This window comes from Ammodytes marinus (assembly GCF_949987685.1).
Source record: "Ammodytes marinus genome assembly, chromosome: 6".
Taxonomy (NCBI): Eukaryota; Metazoa; Chordata; class Actinopteri; order Uranoscopiformes; family Ammodytidae; genus Ammodytes; species Ammodytes marinus.
The window spans coordinates 9759041-9784447 of NC_137235.1; the positions used below are offsets into that span (position 1 = coordinate 9759041).

Genomic DNA, 25407 nt, shown 5'->3' on the forward strand with positions numbered 1-25407 from the left:
TTATCATGTGACCCCCTCTCTCTCTCAGCTGAAGGCCAGTGTTCGCTCCACTACAGGCGTCTTCAACTAACTCCCCGGCATAGAGGGAGTCATTGAAGACGGGCGGAAACAGCACGGGGGGAGACACATACAAACTACTGGCCAGAGCGCACGTCTTCCCAGGGCAGCCAGGTTGTTGCTTTCCAACGTCCTGATTCGCTGGTTGTGATAGAAAAAGACTAGAGTCGTCTTCAACACCGAGTATCTGTACATCCATCACTGCCGTGTGGGAATAAACTGGGGGATTATAATAAAAGGGAGGGGGGGGGCTGTTTTATCAACCTTTTGTAGCTCCTGAAAACAAAAAAAAGGAATACGTACATGCAAATAAGTGCTACCCCTCATCTCTCTGTCACTGTCTGGTTTATGAGGAGGATAGCACACACACACACACACACACACACACACACACACACACACACAAACTGACCAACAACTGTAATAAGAATGTCAGCTTCCTCTGTTCTGTCAGAAAAGAGAAAAAAAAATATGCTAAAAACGTAGCCTGTTGTCTTCTATTTACTACAAAAAACGTTCCACTTATGAAGCTGAGAAAACCCTCGGGACTCTGGTATAGGAAAAGTTTAACTTCCTCACGTACTCACTTTAAAGTAACAATGCTGGATTTTTCTGAAACCACTTCTAAATGCGTTCGGTCAAAGTGGAATACATTTTGTTTTTCGTACAGCTCCAGAAGGCTGACCTGTCTGTACGTGTTCGATGTCGGTTAACGTTTGAGAAGAAAAAACAACAACACACAGTATTTATCCCATCACGACAGCTTCACCTCAACCCCCTTTCAGACTGTGAGTGTGAAGTATCCCCCGACCAGCACTGAGCAATTCAGCCTTCCTTCAAACCAAGGTGGCTCTACTCGTCCGCGAAGCAATGAACTGTGGGACCAGCGTTAACGGGTGTGATGGTCTTCCACTAATCACATTTTCTTGTTTGTTTTTCATTTGTTTTTGTATAAATGGTATTTGGCACTTTATCTAACACCCTGTTACATATATGTACATAATAAACATGTATTTTAATCTGCTGATGTCATATAATAAATATGATCAATGAGGTTGACGGATTGGTGTTTTCTGGCATCTTTCTACCCTGGATAATACACCAATTTTGGTTGACGCATTGTTGTATTTTATTTGATATTTCCTATTAATGCAGAGCTAAAATAATTAGTTGATTAATTTCAACCGTGCAGACAATTCTGATAATCCTAAAGTCATTTAGGTTAAGCCAATTATCAAGCAAAACAACATTTGATGCTTGTTTTCTCTTACATCATTGTCTGTGTTCTTGCTGTACATTTTATAAATTGCGACGTTTTGAGTTCTATTGTATTTTATATTTAAATGTTTTGCTCATGTTACACAGCATTGTGTACAGTGTTATACGGTAGTTATATTCTTAGTTAAGTAAAAGTTGGCAGTACTTCCTCCGACACAGTAAGTTGAAGCTGTTGTCTTATTCATCAAGTGTGTCCAAACACAACTCTCTTTTAGTCCGTGTTAAGAAAATAGTCAAAGTTGAGTCACTATAGATTAAACTATAATCAGACTTAGGGATATTAGTATTAGCATAAACATTGTGCACAGAGCCTTTGAGCTTTGTTGTGTTTGCATTTGTATTTATTGATAGCAGAGCAACACACTGTTGGACTAACAACTAGCAGACAAGCATTCAAAGAGACATTAATGTTGTCTTGAATTCACCAAAATTGTTCTGACAAACTTTAAGTGCAGCCCGTTATGAACTTCTGACAGTAAAATATGATTAAGCAGGTCAAGCTGCACTGAATCAAATTATAACGCTTCACAGTATAAAAAAAAATCATTAAGAAAACACTGATTTGGTCATATGGCCCGCTTGTGTTCTAAGCTGCAGCAATTGTTTCTCTTAGCCAAAAATGGAAAACATTTCAAATTAAATTAAAAATCTAAAACTTTTCTGTTATACAATTGCATAGCAAAAAAACAAAAACAAAAACAACAACAATTCTTTGAAGGTCTCTCTGTTGCACACTTACATTCGATAAGGCAATTTCTTTCTTAAAATAAATACATCTTTAAAACACAACATCTTTCTTTCTTATGGCACTTTTTGAATGTCACAAATGCACAAAAGCAGATAAATAGCTAAGAAGACTTTTAGCAAACACATGGGCACAGTGTATGCTACAGTTTACCACAAAATGTAATATTAAATGGCTTAAACGACAGGCAGGAGAACTTTGGCACATTTAAACAGCAGAATACTGACAACCTGAAACAAGTCAAATCAGGGATGTAACAAGCTAAAAATAGAGTTTACCCGCATTTTTTGGAACAGTTTATTATTATTTCAGAATGATCACATGAAAAAATGTGTTTGTTTCTCACCTTTTTCAACTTTTTCTTTTTTCCTGGTTTCACTGTACTGTCTTCAAAATCTTTTTTTCCGTTTTCTGTGCATACCAGATCCAGCATTTTACTTTATTTTATTATTATTATTATTATTATTATTATTATTATTATTATTATTATTATTATTATTATTATTATTATTATTATTATTATTATTAATCCAAATCCAAGAAACTTCTAGCGGCCAATCAAAGAAGTCCAGTCAGGAAAGTTATCGATCTCTCCAGTCTCGGTCAGCTGGTGACCTCCGTGTGTCAGAGTCAACTTGTAGCGGAGACGCAGCTTTCGCTAAAAGAGGAGTGAGGCAAAGACGTCAGATTCTGGAGAGTGTAAATGAATCAATAATGAAATGTAAATGAAAACTTTCAATGTTGACTACTGGCTCTAGTTTTTATACTGGTCTTCTTATTTTATGCAAAACATCCACATTTTATAAATTTACATCCACTGGCTTCGCAGTTAACAAATATTTTTTAATTTACTTTTATAATGTCTCACTCAGAACAGAAACTTTTAGTACTCAATTATAATTCAGAGGAAACCAATGTTTACTTTTTACTCCACTGCATTTATTTAATAACTTAAGTTACTGGTTAATTTGCAGATTCATATGTTATGAATAAACGGGCTATAAGTAACAGTGAAATGGAGACTTAAGATTGGTCACTAATGTGGATTTTCCAATGTTAATCAACAAACAAACTCACATTTTGAGGATTAGCCAATAGAAGGACCTGGGAGATGGCAGGTGGCGGCAGAAGAGGGTTGTAAGGAGGTAGGTGAGTCCCTGAGGCAGGCTGAAGCTTCACTGACATGGTCTGCAGGAGACAAATCGAAATAGATTATTTCATGACTGATAAGACTACAACCATAACAGAAAAATTATTGTTTGAATGATTGATTATTTTTTACAAAAACTACACAATAGAGCTGTGTGGTGGCATCTTTAAATAGTTTGTTTTTTCTCTGACCAACAGATAGAAACCTGTACACATGTAGCCACAAAGCTATAAAACATTATTTTTACACATGAGACATGAGTTTGACCTTTTTGTCTTTCAGTCACATTTACGATCATAAGGTTTCAACCGAAACAGCAATGAACTTAAAACTTTGAAAACATTTACTATTAATTCTGCATGAAACATAACCTCAGTCAAAATATAAAAATTTAAGAAACACCCCTCTAATATGTTATTTTGTTGAAAGATACTGAACATGTATGGAGTTTATCACCTTTGGGACAGCAGCTTGAAACAGGAAGTCTTTCACATCAAGGGCAGAGGTGTTCACCGTGGAGATGGCGACCACGGCAACCCCTGGATGACCCGGCGCAGAGTCTTTAGTAAAATGGAGAGAGACATGGACACCGCCATGATCGTATAAAGTGATCGGCTTAAGATTACCTACAAAATAAACAGGACAACAACACACATTTAGACTGAATATCCAGAAGCCAATAGACACAGAACAGAGGCATCGTTAGGAATAAATCCTAACACGGAAAACACAACGTTAGCCCATAAAACCTGTGGTTTGAGTCTAAGGGGACGTACTAGACTTGATACTCTGCACTGGAACAAAGATGTTTTTCAGGACTTGTGGGGGGCAAAAGCTTCCCTCCAGATTCACTGGAAATCCTGATGCTACATTGAGTTGTTTCTGCTCATTTGACGATAATCCTGACCCTGGAAACTGTTGACTGTGTGGGAGCGACCTGGTAGAAGGAAAGACACATTCATTTTAGTAAAATTGAAGGAGCCAGAGAAAAAAACACTCTTTACGGTTATAATTTGCTTTAAAAGGTTTAACAAATAAAGATTGAGCCTGACTGATGATGGACTTTCAGCAGGATGATATAATTGGTTTGGCACTGAGTTTCAATTTGACAGGATTTGAATTGTTTTTTTTTCTCAAAAAAAAAAACAATTTGCAGAGATGCCAACACTTTCAAGGAAAAATTGCAAGAACATTTTTATGCTCAGCTCAGGTGGAAAAATCAATAAACACAAAATGGAATTGAAACAGACTCAACAGACACCTGCTGCTTATCTCAACAAACCAGCTCTTCATAGTTGCATAACGGCATAAAAATTAAAACTTTTGGAAAGGATACTGAATTAGCATTTCTTTTTGGGGGGGTCAGTTTTACAATAGTCTACAAGAGTTTCTGAGCTACAAAATGTCATATAATGTCATAAAAGAGTCTCCGCTCCTTTCTTTTCTCCATCATTACCATATGTCGGTCCTATTTGATGTCGCTCCACATCCACGGGCTCTCAACATAAAGCCACTCTCTCTGTTCTGCTCAGCGGTCTTTGTTTGAACATCTCCATTAAGCTGTCGATACATGTTGAACTGTGTCAAACACCATTTCAAATACAATCACCTTCAAACCTTCATCTAATCAGACCTCACCTGCAGCAGATCTTCATAATATGACCTTGAAGTGTCTGGAGTCTGTTTTGAGACCATGTGACCAAACTCTGTGATGACAGGAAACCACATTGTTATACTATGATATACACTGTACATTTATTACCTTAAAAGAGAAAAACAACTAGAAACATGTAGAAATGCAGACCCAATACCTGATTCACTAAAGTCCTGGTCAGCCGCTGAGTGGAAGGTACTTTCCAGAAGAGAGGAGGAGTCATGGAGAGACGGTGGTGAGTCAGCTTTCCTTTGCGTGTGTGGAGAGTCCAGTGCAGACAGGTCGATGAGGTGGTAGCTTTTAATCTCTCTGGGACTCTTAGGAGCTGGAGGAACAAGAAGAAACAGGATCAAGGTACAAGCAGTGCAGAGCAGAGCCAAACACCAGGTCAAGGGTTTTTGTTCACAGTGGGACTAGTAAAAGAAAGAAAAACGTGTGTAAAAAATTACGCCCACCATTATTTTTACTTTCCATTTCTTCTTCACTTCTACTTCTTTCTCTTCCGCCGTTACACTCTCTCCTCCCTACTTTTTCCTTATAGGCGTTCACTACGAGTGTTAGCTCATCGTTAGCCGCCAGGATCTGTACCAGTGCTGCGTCGTCCTCCATGGTGTCGCTGGCTAGGCGGAACAGGCTGGGCCTCAGCCTATCACAGCGCTCGTACATGGCCTGCAGCGGGGAGAGCAAAGGATTGAAGGTTGAGATACTTTTTCACACACACAGAAATTAGATCATATCTGTGGGTTTGTTGGGCCAAAATATCACTTTCTTGCCTCTAATTTTCCCATGATAAGTTCTGGTCTTTTGAACGTGTTTTCTCAAAGTATAGGTGAGGGGGAAAATAAATAATGCAGGATAAAGTACTGCAGACTAAACATATAACAATATCATAAAAACAACGTCAGTCAATTTTTCCACTAAACAGTGGAAACAGTGCAATCCTTGCAAGAAAATTATGAATGGATTCTCTCCACTTTTAATTTTTAACATGTAGCTAAGTGTTGAGTTCAGGAAACAAGGGGGTTTCATACTAAAAATATGATCAAATATACTCTCTAATATTAAACTGAGGGAACTTGAAATAAAACCTGTCTCCAATACAAGCCTGTTTAAAATGAAGGCCTGGTACCCTCTGAGGTTGAGGTAATAATTATATTTAATTATCTCTATATTTAGCAGTAATGATCTCTTTGTACAATAGAGGGAACAACAATTATCAGTTGTACTAAAAGTGAAGCGATGTGTTGCCTCCGACCAGATTCAAACAGATGATGATATGGGTGTGTTGAGTAAAAAAGAAATTTTTGAACTGAATTTAAGGGACATTGTGGTAAGAAAAGAGTACAAGTATAAAATATCAACACATAGATATCCATAATGCACAAAATCCAAAATATACAGAGATAAATGAGAACTCCCGTTGGAAGGATATTTATTTATTCAGGTTTGCTAGACCATTATTATATGACCTCCTTATATGACATGTCTGTCTGTCTGTCTGTCTGTATAACATCCATCATACCTTCACATCATCACTGGGCTGTAGCGAGGTTCCAGTGATGGCGTGCTGGTCCAGTAGCTCTCTGAGCTGTTTGGTGCAGCTCTCCACCTCTGTCAGAGTAGATTCACACTTTGATGCTTTCTCAGCCTTCTCCTGCTCCTGGAACAAAACACATAAAGAAATGACTATACATTTCTTACAATAAAAAATGCATGCATAATAAAGACTAGTGCAGTCCTAGCTCAGACATGTCTTTCTGCCATTTGGACTTTTATGCACATCTATTTGTACCATTACGGTAGCAGCGCACTATTGTCCTGCAAGCACTGTTACCGTAAAAGCAAGGATAGACATGCGCCAAAGTCCGGTTTGCATCTTTCCCCACAGCACTTCTCACCTCTTTCATTGTGCTTTTAATGAGTCTGTTGGCAGTTTCCAGGTCTTCAGGACGGGCACTTTTCAATAATCTGGCTAATAACTGATGATAGAGAGACACATTTTAGTAAAATGAAACCTACTGTTGCATTAGCAGTAGCACATGTCCTTTAAAACACACACACACACACGCACACACACACACACACACACACACACACACACACACACACACACACACACACACACACACACACACACACACACACACACACACACACACACACACACCTTGGCCTTGTCCTCCTGGTCAAAAACTGAGTCTGTGGATCTTTGTGGTGGAGGCGCCATTATAACTTTGTCTGGAATTTTGGGATCTTTTGTCACAATACCTGAAGTAACAAAAAATAAGATGCAAAATTAATATCACACCTTTATACTGTCTTATACTAAACTCATAATATCAATTGTATTCAATGCTATATTGACATAATATACTATATATTGTTTAAAAACAATATAAAAACTATTTATATTATTATTAGTATTATTATTATTAACATATTATATTTATTATATTTCTTTCTGATACTTAATTAGCCTGGTCCAACCAGACCATCGTACTTCATTTCATTTGTACAGAAGGTCTGGAACTGCTGTAATTGGCAAACGTTCACTCACTTGGAGGCGGGTGTCTGTTGAAGTTTAAAACTATTGGATCTGCGCAGTGCCACTCTGGATTAGCCAACCAATCGCATCACGTTTGGTCAGACGTATGTCATGAGCCGGCTTCTTACGGTGCGTTCCAGTTGTACAGGGAACTCGGAAATTTTAAGCTATCTACCTACAGGGACTACAGGTGAAAATTAGCCTACATGGCTAAATCTGGCACATTTACATGTTGAACTTTGGTGCTCATGTTTATCAATGTGCGCTGTCCCTTCTAAATAAAGAAATCTCTCAAATCTCTCAAATTTCCGACTTCACTACATATTGTAGTCTATGGACCTACCGGTACCTGGCAACGGTAACTTGCTAGAGCCTAACGTTTAGTCATTTGGATGAGAAAGGTTGTAGGCGTCCATACTTTCGCGAGCAGATGCACTGGAACACGAGCAGAATTCCATGAAAACACCCCAGCCCCAGACTGACTACTGAAGTGAAATGAAAATTGAGCGGAAGTAGGTAGGTGGGCGGAGCCAGGCTAATACTTAATCATATTAGGTATCATATTAATTATCCAAATTATCCCATTGATCAGTGTCTCTAGGTTTACTATTGATGTGTTTGACAAAAACTAATATTTCTGTTTATTCTATAATTTACTAGGCTACTACAACATTTCTCCTGAATTTAAAACAAAAATATTGTCATTTAGAGCATTCCATCCATCAATATAGCGATGATGATTTAAGAAAAAAAAAACTTACTTATTACTACTTCTTTTACTGTGTACCCTCTTTGGAATCAATAGATGCTCATCTTGTTTCATACATCTTGTTATTTACCTTGTTTCTTGAGCATGTAGTAAGCTTCCTGGATCTTGGGTTCATCTTTGAGCCAGAGAGACCAGCCGTAGAGGACCTCTGTCACTCTGTCTTTAACTGTCTGTGGAGTCCATGCGCCAAAGTACTGCTCGGAAAAAGAACGACATCCATGTGATTCCTCGGAAAGTAAACTTTTTTTTCCTTCTTTTTTTCACATTCCTTGGTAAGTAAAGTGATAAAATAGACAGATAAGAGAATTCTATTCAATAAGACATTTAAATGTGCACCATCACTGCTTTTTAGCACTAGAATCAGACTCTACGTTCTGATTTTAGACTCTTTAACAAGTTAAATGACTACATTGTGTAACTATTTTAGTGTAAAAAACCTCTTTCACCTGGCTTCCAGATGCTAAAGACAACTGTGTCGTACCTTTGGTGTTAAGACTTTGATGAGCTCATTGAGAAAGCGAAACTTGGCGGCTTCGCTGTGAAACTTCTTTCCGCAGTTGTTCATACATGCCTCCAGAACCTGGAAAGCACCAAATCATTAGAAACAGATGAAAATGAAAGTATTTTGTTCTTGCTCAATAGAGAGAGAGAACAGATTTGTTACTCCAGTTTCCTGGTTAACCACTGTTAAATGTCACATGTCCATACCTCTAGAAGCTACATCATCAAAAAATAACATCTTAAATGCAAAAAAAAAGTAGGGTAAAATCGGTTGCTTGTTGCTTCTGGGAATTTCACAGATGAATATTTTAACAATAGATAAGATAATAGTGTGTATCATTCATGTATATATGATATGTGGAGATGAAAACCCAGGTTACTTACAGTGAGAGCCTGCAGAGCCTCTTTCTCCTGGGGCGACTGGATTTTATGGGCAAGAAGAGGAATGGCTACCTGTGGGCTGAAGGCAGAAGCATTTGAGCCACATTAAAGAGAACATAAGAAAACAACATCATTATGCAGATATTTAAAAGAAGCGCTGTTCACATAGCACCCATCATGGATTGAGAAAAGCTAATGGAAATGTTCACAATCATCCTAGTTTTGAAATGAACACTGCAGTACAATTGGACTTTATTATATTGACAAAATAAATAAATAGGAAAAGGGTCCAAATGTGGTGTTGCAAAGTTCCTCCTTTCTCACACACGAGGGTTTTATTGAGAAGCTGTGATCGCAACATGGATATGAAGCAACTCTTTCCTCAGGACCACAATTGCGTTAAACAAACTTCTAGAAGAAAGCCCCCAACCCCCCACTCATGAAACACTTCAGCTCAGGTTCAAACGGCCTGAAGAGGGCCTGAAAAGCCCATGCAGTAGTGTGTGTTAAGGTTCTGGTTTGTGGTTGTGTTGATCTTACCCATGGGTCTCTTGGTTGATGAGCTGGTAGAAGCCCTGGATGCAGTCCCATCTGTCCTCCTGATTGTTTGGGTCTGTGGCCCGGCCTGGAACAATCACACCACACAAACAGGTTTACATCTATCTGTCTTTATACATGCAAACAAATGATATTGAATGAGGAAGTGTAAAGAGAAGAAAGATCTAAAAAGACTGACAGACAGACAAAACTGATTATGTTAGTAATAGTATATGTAAAAGGTGTGAACAGTTTGTGTATTGTGTGCACCAACATAATAAACCTGATTCTGATTTTCTCCACTTTATATCTGTTCAGCAGAGTTACTTTGAATAGTCAGATGGTGCCTTGAATATGATAAGAAATGTGTGTTTCCAATGGCAAGCCACTTTGAAAACCATTATTTTGACATTATCCAAAGAGTTTAAGACGGAAAAATATCTTGATTCTGATTACGAAACTTGAACACATCTGAAGGAATTGAAACAAACAACAAATGTGGATGTGTGGCTTGCACAATAGTCTATTACTGTAGCACAAGTTTTAACTCGTCACATGAGACGACTTATTTGTTCATGTTTAATTATGCCTACTGTTTATAGCCTACTACATGTTTACTAAGTGGGTTAATTTTGTTAATGCATATATTTAACTTCTACTGTCTATTAATCAACCGTTGTATTGTTACTCTTATTCACATAAAACATTCAAGCAACTCTAACGAGAACTAAAAAATATATTAAAATAAAATTGATGTCACGTTGCGCGCGTGCACAAGCAGAGGAACAGACACAACACGACAGTGAGGCACGCGCACGGTCTAACCTACTTCCTGAAACAACTGATACTTTCTGCATGATGCCAAACTTATTTTGATAAAGTGTAACTAAACTCACACATTCGGTATTTAGCCTATACTTGCAAAAATAACATTGTATCAAAGTAATTAACGCGGATAGCCTAAATGAGACACGCGGCACGCCTGATCGCGATGTGTCGGACCTAAACAAAAGCAGCTAAACAACAGACAGGAATTTTAAATTTGTCCACTTACTGAGCAATGACTCTAACGTGTCTTGGCTATCACCAGTCGCCATGGCCGATCGTATCCTGTGGGTCCGGAGATGTTTAGTGCGCGTCTCACCCGGGTGAAGCGGAGATGTCAAACTGCCGCCGCCTGCCAGGGCGACATGTGACACTCACGCCCAGTCACACTCTTGACACACAAACCAACTTATTACACACACACCCTCCCCTTATAGACACACAAACCAACTTATTACACACACACCCTCCCCTTATAGACACAGTAGTAAATAGGCCTACCACTTTTATAAAAAGAAACACGAAAGTTAACTGTAGGTTGTGGGAAGGACTGGAGCCTAACATGTTCAAGCTTCTTTGTTCATACCACATGACATTACTAAGAGGCAGCTATTATACTTTTTTTTCACTAGCCTATATTTGTGTGAAAGCTGGTTAACTTTGCAGTGCATGTTTTTCAGATACAAACACATGATAAGCTTATCAAATATTGTAAATAATATTGAATGTGTGCCCATTGTTGCAGATTACACTACAAGCTGACTTATAACACACACACACACACACAAATGAAGGCAGTGATGTTTAACATGAGCCCCATTTTAAAGATATACATCTATATACTTAATATTTCTTCTCTTATGTGGTAGGGGAGAACGGGGTAATCTGAGCCACTTTTTACATTTGCTCCCCTCTAAGCGAGCTAAAATGATTTATCACTCAAATTTACACATTTCCCATTAATTCAGGATGTTTCCTAGAAATGGGCATTAGCAGAATTTTTTCAAGACAAAGGGCAGTGAAAATATGATTGTTTTAAAAAAAGTTGTCATGTGGCTCACTTTACCCCAGCTGTGGGGTACACTGAGACAGACCAGAAATATCAAGGGGGTAAACTGATCCACTTACTTTTTCCACTCTGAAACTACCATAACAACACATATTGTAACAGTTAGAATCCTGAAAGCTAGCCACACATTCCAGAACCAATGCCGGACTAGTAAAAGAATGATGGGGTTTGGTCAATTAAGCAAAGCAAATTTTCTAAACACTTGAAAGTAACTCTGAACAAAATCAAATACAACATATTATAATTCAAAAGGTTTTAATAAGATTCAAATGAAAGATAGAACCAGTTAGATTAGAACAGTCTGGGGGTCAGAACACAGGACCCTTAGAGCCAGCTTGTGTCTGGGGGTCAAAGCATAGGAAAATCAGAACCAGCGAGAACAGCCTGGGACTCAGAACACAGGAGAAGACCCAACTGGATTATAACATCAGCCTGTCATACTCAACTAGGCCTACTCTACATTCCAGCCCTGAAGGTTACACGGAAAGATGAGATGCTCTTTCCGTGTGGTTGCCCCAGGTCGTCTTCCTGGTGTATTTCCTTGGCATGATGGCTTTTCTACAATGTGTATGACATTGTAATATTACATTAAAATATGGTTAAGACTAAACTTAACTTGTGCCTCATGGTGGGGTAAAGTGAGACAGTGTCTCACTTTCCCCCACAGCATTTGGCTCACTTTCCCCCACCACCACAATTTGAGAAACACTACCTCTCTTAGCATTTCAGGCTAATCTTTGGCTAATATCATCACATGGTTTTTATATGTTGGTAGTTCATCAACACGTATGATAGAAGTTTTTCTACGTGAATACATTTGCTCTGGCATAACAGTTGATTAAGTTGACAGCAAGAAAATTTACTTTTACATGCAAAATACCTATTTTGGTGAAAAAAACATGCTTACCACAGCACCATGAGGTCCTCTCTTTCAGGGCCATGGGGAAATGAGAGGGGCTTGAAAACATATATCTCACATGACCACAAATGTTTTCCGTTGCCTAGATACAGGGGGTGGCTCACATTACCCCATGCCTCAGATTCCCCTGTTCTCCCCTATTACGTACTGGTATTTCATATAAGCCTACCTACAAAGTTAAATAAATACATAGATAGGGTAAAAAAAAAAGCTCCCAATCCTCTAGGCTATTATGACATGACAGTAAAGCTGGGTATTTACTCAGTGTTGCCTGATTAAGTTAATAAAAATAAGCAATTACTTCAATCAATTTATAAACAATTGATGATAACATATCTCATTTATATCCAGTGCTCCTTAGTATAACGTTTATTGTGTCTCTCTCTTTCAGTATGACTAATTTATAGCAATAATGTGCAATATTTATGACTTTGTTGTGTTTTTCTTGTGTATTTCTAGCACATCTGCCCGTTGTAATATTCAGGAGAAAGCACACATTTGCATAAAAAAATACCACGGTACTTCCCATCCATGTCTGGGTGTGTCAACCTGGTCCTGTAAAGTCTCAAGGTACAGACAAAAAAAGAAAGCATGTAAGTTAAATTAGTTTTCTTCTCTTTAATAAAATATAAAAGTAGAATTCAAGTATTGTTTGACTTAAATCAGTTAAGTGCAGTTGTGTCCCAGACAGTTCTTCTTTGGCAGAAAACGTCTTTAAACAGCAGCTTTTGCATCAGGCTCCCATCGGTCTGAAGTGGCAGGAGCTCCGCTGTCTTTAACTCGTCTCTGAAAGCAGCAGGAGTTTCTGGAATCGATGGTTGATCTCCGCGGGCCCCAAAGACACCATCATCTCAGCTACACTGGGCCCTTGCTGCGGGTCAGAGGGGAACAGAGCGATCGGTGATGTAATGAAGTAAAGGAAACAGACAGTAACATTTTGTGAAATTGGTCAGAAATCCACTTCCTTTTTCCATATTCGCTGTCTGAATATGTGCATGGTTAATGTGGTGAATGAGTCAATGAAGGATCCATTACCAGCATTCTAAAAGGGCTATTTAAGAGTTTAGCTTAGTCATGCGGCATGGCACGAGCAGACATCACATTACAGCCATAAAAAAAAAAAAAAACGTCTGATATTGCTGAGGTGGAGTTTGAAAATACAAGATCATTGATAAAATTGCAGAAATGAAAATTGCAAGTGTGAAAGCTTAGTTCCCATGATAGTTAAGATGATCTTATAATATTAAAGTCAAGGTGGTTTTATTCTGGTACACACAACACAATCTATGGAAACAAAGCTAAGAAAAGGGGTTTGTTTGTTTTGATTGTTAAGAGAACATTCAGTCTCAGTGTGTGGCTGGATTTTATTAGGAGTGTGATTTGGGTCATAGCAGGGGTTCTGGGTTGGAGCATCTTTCTGTATTAATATGACATGTGACTTAATTTCTCAAAAGTGTTATTAAATCATCTCAAAACATTCCACAATGGTTGGATGCACTTCAATGAATATGAGTTTTAATAATATTTGAAAGATTTTTGGGATAATATCAAGAATCGCATTCTTTTTGGCCAGGACAAACACGTGTTCAGTTACCTGCAGACCACTGAGAGCCAGACGTAACAGCTTCATCACTTCTCTGTACTTGGTGCTTTTAGTCTGTTTGGCCAAAACCTTCAAGTCTTTATTAAGTCGCTCCACAGTCAGCTCTGCACCTCGCTCGGCTATCAATCTATAAAACAAAGCCATAGAAACATCCAGAATTGTGCTGAAACAGTGTAGTTGTTAAGGTATAGTGTAATTGCAGTTATGTACAGTTTATTATACAATAGATACCTCAGGATTAATGAAGCAATGTGCTGGGCCTCTGCACTGAGTGTTGCCACCTGCTGGTGGGAGAAGGAAGGGCGCACCCACAGGTAGGAGTAAACTGGACTCACAAGCTCCTTAAGGGAGGATATGTGACCCTGATGAGAGGGGAAGAGATTAGTTTCAGTATTACTGTAGAGACAAGGGAAGAGTATTGAGAAATAAGAGTAGTAGATTGACTGCCTGTAGGAAAAGAAAACAGGAGGTTATTGGGCTCAGAATAAAATAAATGAAAATGAAAACTGAAAACACTCCCTCACAACAATTAGTTACACTTTTTCTTTTTTTTAACACAAGGGTAGATTATTATTCGGGCAAAGGTTCTTCCACTCTCTGAAGGTAAAACCCAGATGATGTTCTGACCATGTAACGTCCAGGTCAAGAACTCACAGATAACCCCGCTGGTATTCCATTGGCTTCTACTAATTTATCAGCCTGACCTAAAATCTTCACATGTTTATTCTTTGCCCTGAAAAATAAAATAGCATCACCAAGGGGAAAAACACAGAAGTTTCATTCATGTACCGATTTAAGATGATAACATTAAAAATACAGTAAAAGCAAATATAGTTCTCGGACAGAGATTTCTGACTGGGAACTAGAAAATGCTGTTCGTTCTTAAATTGTATTGATGAATACATATTCATAAGCATACTGTTGTAGTTACCTTACGAAGATGCAGCACCCGTCTGAGATAATCCTCATGCAGTACTTCTTTCTCCTGGATCTCTGCTGTGTAGGCCTCTTGGATCAGTCCCTGCAGATCTTTTATCAGTAAATGGCACCGCTCCTCATCTTCAATACGCTGCTGCAGGTGGATTCTGACACGATCAGAGAGAATGTTGATACATGAATCTATGACCTTTATAACTGAAGGGGGGGAATGGATAGCCATTCTAGCAGCCATATGAGGCTGTACATTACATACCAGAATAAAACATGTGTAGATGAATGAAAGATGAGTTTGACAGTTTCACATTGCACCATAATAAGGTGCAAGTGTAAGGTTAAAGTTTGGCCTGAGGGGGGCAGCAGAGGACAAGCCATATTGACAATAAAGAGTTTATTGTGTTCACAATGGACATTTAAAAGAACAGTCACTTTTTTTGCAGAGAGGGTGATGGGAAGATTGTTACCACCATTACACCTGTCTATCAGATATAAAGTTACAGGCAGTAGCCAATTAGCTTAGCTTAGCATCAAGACTAGAAACAGGAGGAAACCGCTAGCCTGGCTCTGTCCAATAGACACTAAAACACAAGACTGCATGAAGTCACTGGCACGTTACATCACTCTAAAACCCACATGTTGTTTTTGCACTTTGTTTTTTGTTCGAACAAAACAACACGTCAGGCAACATGAAAAACAGTGAGCAGCTTGGCAGATCATCTTGCCTTTGCACAGAACCAGCCCAGCTCGTTCCCCCAGTTGTCAATCTTTGCGGTAAGTTAACTATGTGCTGAATGTACCATCATATTTCACATACAAATATGAGGCTGGTATCAATCTTCTTATCCAACACATGATGAGGAAGTCAACAAGTGTACTGTTTAGCCCAAAGTTATGAACTATTCCTTTAGACTCTACGTGGGGCTGAGACTGATGGTGAATTTGACCTGGTGCCACTTAATGAGAAATAAGGTGATTAGGTGATTATCAGTCGTAACAACTCTTTCTTCTTAACCTACAACTTGACAATCTGCATGTATTTCAAGTTGATTTACTGGATAAGTGTCAAGACATTTCCCTCTCTAACAGCAGAGTGACTGACCAACCGACATCATCGTATCAACATCGCACAAATAGTTTGGCAAAAAATCTGATATATCCATTCAAAGAGAAGGCGATAAGTAAAAAACTTTTATTTCCTGTTATGAGGGAGAGAGCGAGAGAAAGAGAGATATGAGAGAGAGAGGGAGCGAGAGACACAGGACAAATATACTACTCACCTGTTGAACTCTGGTAGTTTTTCCAGGTCTAACAGAGCAGAATGTGTTGTGATCTTTGAGGGATTAAACTCAGAGATTAGTTCATCAATCCTCCGCCCGATTTGATTGGCTGTGAAGCAACAGAAATAATTTTGAAGCACGTTATCCATTTTGAATTTGCCATCCACTGTTTCAAGATGTCATTTTAAAAGCAATATAATATGTGCACTTAAAAGCAGTCTCCTTACATCACATGGTTTACTCTTAACTCATTTCTCTCTTTATTCGATCTGTGATAACTCCCGCCTGACTCACTGTTGAATCCAGACCCACAGTGGGTTGTGATGTCCAGCAGAGCCTCTGGCAGGACTCCGTCTCTCTGGAAGCTTTGAATGAATATGTCCCCCTGCCTTTTGGACAGTTTACTGCCGTCTTTGTTCAACAGCAGCGGCAGATGTCCGAAGGTGGGCGGCTGCCACCCGAGGGCGCGGTACATGAGGAGATGTTTGGATGTGGAGATGAGCCACTCCGATCCCCGCAGCACGTGACTGATCCTCATATAATGATCATCCACTATGTTAGCTAGGTGATAGGTGGGAAACCCATCTGCTTTCATCACCACGGGGTCCCCCTCCACCTGAAACAAAAAAAGAAAGACAGAGGGTATGAAAGGCAAACTGAAAAGAGGGAGTTAAGAAAGTTATCCTCAGACATACAGTCAAGTGCGAAAGTTTGTGAACCCCTTGAGCCTTTTGGAATTTTATTTATTTTAACCATTATTAATTCATTTTTATCAATACCAGTATTTTTTATATGAAATAACAGATGTTTGTTTATCAATTCAACATTTTTATTTTCCAGAAATCAATTGTTAAAACAGATAAAACAAATTATTTGACGAATGTTGTATGTGCAAAAGTTTGTGAACCCTGAGCTGCATTGCTTAAATCGAGCAGGTTGACACAATCAGGTTGGCCAAATTGGTTGATGAAATAGACCAATGTAATGAGAGATCTTTAGGAAAGAAATTGGGTGGCACTAGATAAAACAGAGATAAAACCAGGTCAGTTTAGGCTCACCAAAGTGAACCCATACAGGTCAGACATGCTAAAAGGGAAACAAATCTCAGAGGATCTCAGGAATAGAGTTTTGATGTTACACATTTGTCTGGGGACAGTTATAAATTCATAAAAAAAAATTTGAGCTCAATCGGTCCACCGTGAGGCAAATCATCTACAAATGGAGAGCTTTAAGAGTGACTTAACATCTGCCTAGAAGTGGACTTCCTTCAAAAATATCCTCAAGCGCCACAAGAAAAGTGATTTTTCAGGTAAAAGCCAACCCAAACATTACACCTGGAGATTTGCAGACAATTTGAAACCACCATTATTCACTTGGGAGAAGGTTCTCTAGGTGGTAGGCAGAATTGCGTTTTTGCCCAAACATGGCGGTTTTGGTTATGACCAAACAGTTCAATTTTTGACTAATCTGTCCACAGAATAAGACTTCAGGTATCTCCAGGTGCTCTCTGGCAAAGTTGTGACAAGCAGTTTTGTTCTTTTTTGAGAGCAGAGGCTTCTTCAGCAACCATCCCATGAAAGCCATGTTGACTGAGTTTTCTTCTTATTGTGGAGCCATGCACATCTGTCCCAGATGCTGCAAGAGAGGTCTGCAAATCACCAGATGTAATGTTTGGGTTGGCTTTTAACTGAAAAATCACTTATCTTGTGGCGCTTGTGGATATTTTTGAAGGAAGTCCACTTCTAGGCAGATGTTCAGTCACTCTTAAAGCTCTTCATTTGTAGATGATTTGCCTCACGGTGGACCGATGGAGCTCAAACTTTTTTTAAAATAATTTATAGCTGTCCCCAGACAAATGTGCAGCATCACAACTCTATTCCTGAGATCCTCTGAGATTGTTTCCCCTTTTAGCATGTCTGACCTGTATGGGTTCACTTTGGTGAGCCTAAACTGACCTGGTTTTATCTCTGTTGTATCTAGTGCCGCCCAATTTCTTCCCTAAAGATCTCTCACTACATTGGTCCATTTCATGACTCAATTTGGCCCATCTGATTGTGTTTACCTGCTCCATTTAAGCAATGCAGCTCAGGGTTCACAAACTTTTGCACATACAACATTCGTCAAATAATTTGTTTTATCTGTTTTAACAATTGATTTCTGGAAAAGAAAAATGTTGAATTGATAAACAAACATCTGTTATTTCATATAAAAAATACTGGTATTGATAAAAATGAATTAATGATGGTTACAATAAATAAAATTCCAAAATGTTCAAGGGGTTCACAAACTTTCGCACTTGACTGTATGAGTTTTTGGTTTTTTCACCTTCACCCCTAACATCAATAATTCATCAGTGTAATAATATAACTGTGCAAGTCACTTAAGTATCATTGCACTATTACAAGGCTGTTTACTGGATTATTGATATTGTTGTCATTGATGCTAATATTTGTTTTACATGTTTCTCATTTCTCATATATTTCGTATTGTAAATATATCAAATTACTATTTTTAGATACCTATTATTATTTTAGTTATTATTATGGTTATATTTTTATAGTGTTAGACTATACACCATATACATATGCACATTCTTCACATTTCTAACTATATATTATTATTAAAAAATGGGAGCATCTGTCAAGAGGACAGTAAATGTATTGAAATGTAAGAAATCCGGGATTCAAATCAAATGAGCATTACAATTAAAGGCAAAAATGCATGAAAACAGCAGAGAGAAAGGGGGAATTGATGGTCGTAAAACCCACTGAATCAAACGTATATTACAAATCGGACCTGGGCCACGTCGTGATGACTCAATCCAAAGATCAGATCCTGAAAAGGCTCTACACCAGCTTCCAGACGAAAGCGGATCACGTGTGGCGCCCCCTGAGCCAGTTTCTCCTGGACCTGATTGGTCTGGAGGTGACGACATCTGTTATCATACCTGGAAAGAGAGAGAGGGGAACGAAAGAGAAAAAAATAAAAAATCTGACATAATAATCTGGCAGTCTGGATCTGCTCCCTGCACATTATAAATGGTAAATGGACTTGACTTATATAGCGCTTTTTTAGCACACACACACTCATACACCGATGAAAGTAGCTGCCATGCAAGGTGCTGTCTGAACCATCGGGAGCAATTTGGGGTTCAGTGTCTTGCCCAGGGACACTTCGACATGTGGCCGGACAGGGGATCGAACCTCTGACCCTGCAATCCAGTGGACGACCGCCCTACCCACTTTGCCACAGCCGCCCCATATTCAAGTCTGTGATAATACGACGTGGTGAAACTGTAAACCCTGTGTGAGTATTCATGCTATGTAGCCACCTGGGCGTCTGTCCACTCCTTAAGGCCTCTTTTTTCAGCAGGTCTAGTCTCTGTGCGCTGCAGAAACAGTAGTAGGCGTGATGGCTCTCCACAAGCTGCTGGGCGGTCCGCTGGTAGAGGTCCAGCCTCTGTGACTGCAGATAAGGCCCCACCGGCCCTCCTTTACGAGGACTCTCATCTGGAGGTATACCTGGAGGGGAAGGTGAGCTTCAGTACATTTCTGGGATTGACAGTGAATGGGGGACATAATGAACCACTATATCAAGTTTATCAAGTTACTATTTAGTCATTTTTCAGTTCATTTCCAACGGTCACTTGACTCTGTCCAGTGTTTTCTCACCGGCCCACTCCAGCATGTCCTCTATGGACTCTGCAGCCCCCGGGACCAGCCTGCTCTGATCAGTGTCCTCCAGGCGCACCATGAACGAGCCGCCGTACTTCTTGGCAAATATGTAATTGTAGAGAGCAGTCCGGAGGCCGCCGAGGTGCAAGAAACCTGCAGCCAGGAACAAAATATGGTTAGAGACGATCATCGGATCGACTTTGATTTGTTGATGAGCTCTTCCTCACTGCAGCAATAATAATAATAATAATAATAATAATAATAATAATAATAATAATAATAATAATAATAATAATAATTAGTATTTATGATATGTATTTATTAATAAAAAATAATAATCATTATTGTTTTTATTATTATATAGATACAATAAACAACAATAATCAGACTAGATGCATTCTTACTTTAACTTATTGTACTGTTTATAGTTTATTTCTTATTTTTGCTTCCTTTATGCGCTGTGATTTAATGCTGCTCTATTTCTGTTGAATTTCTAATTTAATGTAAAGGACTCTGCATGTAATATCTATATTGCAAAGATCTTTGAGCTGCATTTCTTGCATGGAAAGTGCTATACGAGTAAAGAAGTTTACAATAAAGATATTACAAAATAAAATTCTACAATAATACCTGCAGTTATCCCTGGATGCTCTTACAGTCCATGTTAAAGGACAGGTGTCTCGGTGAGGCTCATAGACTGTTAATAAAAGAGGTGAGGTCGGATCTTACCTGTGGGACTGGGTGCGAACCGGACCCTGACGTCACTCTGACCCGAGGAGCAGCATCTTCTCCCTGCAGCGGTCAGCTGCAATACAACCTGTCTGTTTCTGACAATTGTCAGACACTGAAAACCCCTTAACAGACTCATAGCGACGTTTACAGTCGCTTCTCCGGCTTCGTAAAGGTTCACACCGATAACAGAAACTACATTTCCAAACACTACGGCGAGACAGTCACATGGTGTCCCTATGTAAGGTTATTCCGCATGTGTTTTAGGTTTAGACTGTAGTTAAAAGGTCTTAGGTGGCGTTTGTTTTTATAATAGGTCCATAGCTTGTTTAGGTCAAACGGTCCATCCATGCAACAATTTTCTTCTTCGTCGCTACAGGACCGGAAATCCAATTGAGCGTCGTCAAAGCGCACACCGCCACCCAGCGAAGGAAATTATTATTTCACCTTCTACTTCTTTATCTTTTTTTTTCGCCTTTTGTTTTGTTTTTTGGCAAACAACTTTTTGATACATTACCATCAACTGGTATGAAGTGTGGAGTAAATAACAACTTCTCTACAAAAATAAAAATATATACAAAAAATTAAAGAAAATAAAAAATAAATTGGAATAATTGATAAACGTTATCTTTCCAAACAAATTAGTTACTATAAGAAAATGAAATAGAATTTGATAATACTTATTGGAATTATTTTTTAATATATAATTAATATATAATAATATCTATTAAATCTAAATGTACTTTCTTTTCTGAAATGTTCCCTCATCTATCTTCTGTCTCCCTCATACCTCTCACAATTTCTTTTTTCTGTCTAAAAGTTACTTAAAAAAAATAATAATAAAAAACGATGTATGAGGTAATGCATCACTATGTTGTCGTAAACATGTTAAAACATTGAAGTGTGGTAGTTACTAAAAAATACCATAATTATTTATTTCCAATAAAAATAAAATAAAATGGATCGACAATGTCCAGGCAGCAAAAGAGAAAAACTGTCAGTGCTCTGCTGAGGAAACTAGATGTGTGGTGGAGATTTGGGCAGGAACCGACTTCCAAGAGAAGTTGGAGAACGGCACGAAAAAGCCCAATACCATGAAATAGGGGGGTGACACTTTGATTCCACTGAATGAAGGCTGGTTCACCAGAAAGCACCAAGGTTCTCAGTCTCAGAACCAGAACAGAACCAGAATCATGTCGGTGTAAAAGCCCTATCAGTTCCTGAAATTTTGACTTTATTATTGAAATAAAATAATTAATAATCTTCCTCCTTTGAACGGAATTATGCTTGTATAAAGATCAACAAACCAGTTTAACTTGATCTGCGTGCGGTGTGTATGACATAGCGGTTGTGTGTGTGTGTGTGTGTGTGTGTGTGTGTGTGTGTGTGTGTGTGTGTGTGTGTGTGTGTGTGTGTGTGTGTTTGTGTGTTTGTGTGTGTGTGTGTGTTTCCAGTCTTCCACACATGTATACATGTACCAAAATTGATGTAAATGTACATATGGACACACACACACACACACACACACACACACACAAGAACAAACCAGTTCCATTACATGCCTGAAGTAGAATGACAAAGCTGGTCCTGCCCCCTTGACACAACCCTGTACAGTTTGTCTGTGTCTCAGGTGTCAGGAAAGAGAGTTATAGCAGCTTCACTCAACAGCACCGGGACGACTCTAGCCGGTAAGAGATTAGCTTTGATTTCCTACCGTTTAATATATATTTTTTCTCTGCCAACTCTCTCACTACAACCAAAAGGATTCCAATATCGATTATTAATATTATCCCTTTTTGTACTTGTCATAGATTAATGTGTTCCTATTGACACATGTTTTACTCTTATTTAAGAGGGTTATATGTATGGTTAATGCCAGCAGGTTATACAGTACGATAGATGTATTGAATAATAAGTGATGTTATCAGTGTGTGTGTGTGTGTGTGTGCGTGTGTGTGTGTGTGTGTGTGTGTGTGTGTGTGTGTGTGTGTGTGTGTGTGTGTGTGTGTGTGTGTGTGTGTGTGTGTGTGTGTGTCTGTCTGTGTGTGTGTGTGTTCCTCTGGCAACAACATGCTGTTTGGGGATTTGAGCTGTGGGAATAATACATTCTGCCTCATTAAGCGGGGTTAAAGTGTCTGTGCTATTAGAGACATTTCCCTCACAGAATATGTTTATCTTAGCCAAGACAACTTCATGAATAACCTTTAGCTCAAACAATAGCAAGTGCATAAAGGTCAATTCAGCTGACAAAACAGCAAAAGTAAAGACATATTATCTGAAGAATGTACAAACAATATGTTCTGCTTTATGCATACTCAGTCAGAGTCTTATATAACTACTATATACATTATATAATCAATATATTATATATTATAAGCAAAGTACCTCAAACTGTACAGTACTTAAGTAAATGTTGTTTTGACATTTTTGTACTTTAACAGTGACAAGTGACCACAAGTCAGTGATCAAATTTATCATGGAGGAAAGAAATTGCTCTAGGCCATCACAGTAACATTGACATTTATGATAAACTAAAATAAAGTAAATAATAACCATAATAATAATAACCATAATAATAAGTAAATAATGCATCACTTAAATCATACATGTTTTGACTCGATTATGAAATCACATCTGATCTTATTTTGTCAAAATAATTTCAGACTTTATTACATTTTTCTACTTCTACAATAGATTTATAATTCAGAATTGATAATGGGTTTGAAAACGAAATGGGAAATGAGAGGAATGATGCTTGTGCATAGAAGAGGAAGGGGAGTGGGTGTGTATAACCCGCCTTATTGGACAAATATTTCCATACCACTTCTGCTAAGCAGCTTTCAAAATGGTGAATTGATCACAAAGGATCTAAATGGTGTTTGTCCTTCACTTGGGGTGCCACTAATGTATGTGGAGCTGGAGCGATCCTGAACAAAGTCTTTAAAGTTTAACAAAGTATTTCTTCTTACACAAGGGTGTATGTTGCAATATATAACAGTGATTGATTCCAGAAGTTCTTAACCGTCAACATCTTTCCACATTTACAGCAGTCTTGAACTGCCAAGTGTATTCTAGTAATTTCGACTTTATTCTCGACATTTCGACTTTTGCATAACGAAAATACACTCGATACACTTCTTAGTGGCATTTCAAGAAGTCACAACGTAACATGATCATACAGCAGACATACTGATATGTGGTAGACTAAGCAAGCTACGTCAGGCATACCTCGTGACTTGGCAATGTTTCCACCTACACAACCTGATTTATAGTGAAATCCCACTTGGCATGTGTGTCTACACTGTGACCAATTAGGCAACCGTTTGCCAACACGTTTTTCTGTTACGACTTTATAACAGGATAATATTTCACGTTGTGTTTGTGCAAGTAAACGCAAAGTCATCCTAAGTGAGCAAACAAGTCTGCGTGCTTTATCATTTTATGATGATATGATGATTTCATGATAACTGAAGCTGTGAGATGTGACAAATCACTACACTACACATATTGGAATTATAGGTTTGATTAATTCTCCTATACACCCAACAACTGCTACACCTTGAGATATGTTCTTGACGTTTACATCAGACAAGATACTTGCACTGATTTTAGATCATCAGTTCATTGGCAGATGAAAACATTTATCCATTTGCAAAGAATACTGATATGCATCACTGCAATGATTTCCTTTGTGAAAGTCTTGCACAATATATTTTTCTAGGAGTGCCATGTATTTGGTTTATGGTCTATTTGTGTTCATTGTTGAGAGATGAATGTTGAAGAGTTTCAGTGTTCTTTCAACTGACTCGTGTTTTGTTTCCTCAGCTTTCAGAAACATTGTTAAAGGTCACTTAAAAGCCACTCCCTGATTGCTATCTTTTACCAAACCCACAGGCATCAACCTTAATTTCACAAATAGCTTTATTTAACAGTACAGTGATCATGACAGTGTACAGAAAAAGTGTAAAGAAGCCCAAGATTTTTATAACATCATCCTCATACCAAGAGATTTTTATTGTACATTTGAGTATACCTTAAAAGACAGAATTATTTAGTACTAGGGATTTCCATTCCACCTGTTGCTCTTGTTGGTGTACTGGCTGACTTTGTCACCTGCTCTCTCTGATTCCTTCCCCAGTGAATTTAAACACAAAGCCTTCTTTTCCCATGAGACGTGTGTCATCATGAGATCCCATCACCTATTCTTACTGATTTACCTACTGGGAAGCAGCTTTGGTAAGAGCAGATTGTGTGTCTGATGTGTTCTCTAGATATAGTCAAATGAACAATTCATCCCTTAACATCAAGGCTGGTGATAATATATTTACATATACATAAATATATATACTTTATATACAGTATGTACATACAAAAAAAACATTTAATTGATCATACTTATAAGTGTAACAAATAGATTTTGTAGAAAGTAATTATAATATCCATAAGGACATTTAATTTAGTGCATAATAGCTCAAAAAATAATATAGAAAAAATTATATATGTAGTGTCATAAATATATTGTTTAAAATGTAAAAAGTACGTTTTAAAAAAGTGTCAGTTATTTCTGAAAATAACTGGGCAGTCTAGACTTAAAGGCATGCCCATTTAATACCGAACAATTTTTGTCAAAATCAACTAATATCTACTGACCATCCCCTACCTGTCCGTAGTGTAAGTGTAAACATAAACACACATTCTCTGGACATCATATAAATACTACTCAAACTTTATATAATTATTTTCAGCTATGGATTTATG

General features: G+C 38.2%; 3 protein-coding genes across 3 annotated transcripts in view; 1 reads left to right on the forward strand and 2 right to left on the reverse strand.

Moving 5' to 3' along the window:
* Window positions 1-1708: 1708 nt before the first annotated feature.
* Window positions 1709-10805, reverse strand: LOC307251986 (ADP-ribosylation factor-binding protein GGA2-like). The gene is made up of 16 exons (XM_080029492.1): window positions 10672-10805; window positions 9621-9705; window positions 9084-9159; window positions 8680-8778; window positions 8269-8392; window positions 7052-7152; window positions 6783-6863; window positions 6407-6544; window positions 5340-5553; window positions 5042-5209; window positions 4869-4936; window positions 4687-4790; window positions 4007-4167; window positions 3687-3856; window positions 3158-3268; window positions 1709-2738 (listed from the first exon to the last, which is right to left on the reverse strand). Exons 1-16 carry the CDS (start codon window positions 10712-10714, stop codon window positions 2628-2630), a joined length of 1854 nt encoding a protein of 617 aa, XP_079885618.1. The 5' UTR covers window positions 10715-10805; the 3' UTR covers window positions 1709-2627.
* A 1882-nt stretch (window positions 10806-12687) lies between these two features.
* On the reverse strand, window positions 12688-20992 carry ears2 (glutamyl-tRNA synthetase 2, mitochondrial). The gene is made up of 10 exons (XM_080030065.1): window positions 20650-20992; window positions 19918-20073; window positions 19578-19767; window positions 19043-19193; window positions 16541-16862; window positions 16247-16355; window positions 14965-15118; window positions 14265-14395; window positions 14025-14160; window positions 12688-13301 (listed from the first exon to the last, which is right to left on the reverse strand). Exons 1-10 carry the CDS (start codon window positions 20786-20788, stop codon window positions 13206-13208), a joined length of 1584 nt encoding a protein of 527 aa, XP_079886191.1. The 5' UTR covers window positions 20789-20992; the 3' UTR covers window positions 12688-13205.
* A 1297-nt stretch (window positions 20993-22289) lies between these two features.
* Window positions 22290-25407, forward strand: part of mslnb (mesothelin b) — a 34664-nt gene continuing 31546 nt past the window's right edge. The window contains exons 1-2 of the mRNA XM_080028921.1: window positions 22290-22337; window positions 24788-24885. Of these exons, the coding sequence (XP_079885047.1) occupies window positions 24834-24885 (52 nt within the window). The 5' untranslated portion in view covers window positions 22290-22337; window positions 24788-24833. The remainder of the gene's footprint in view (window positions 22338-24787; window positions 24886-25407) is intronic.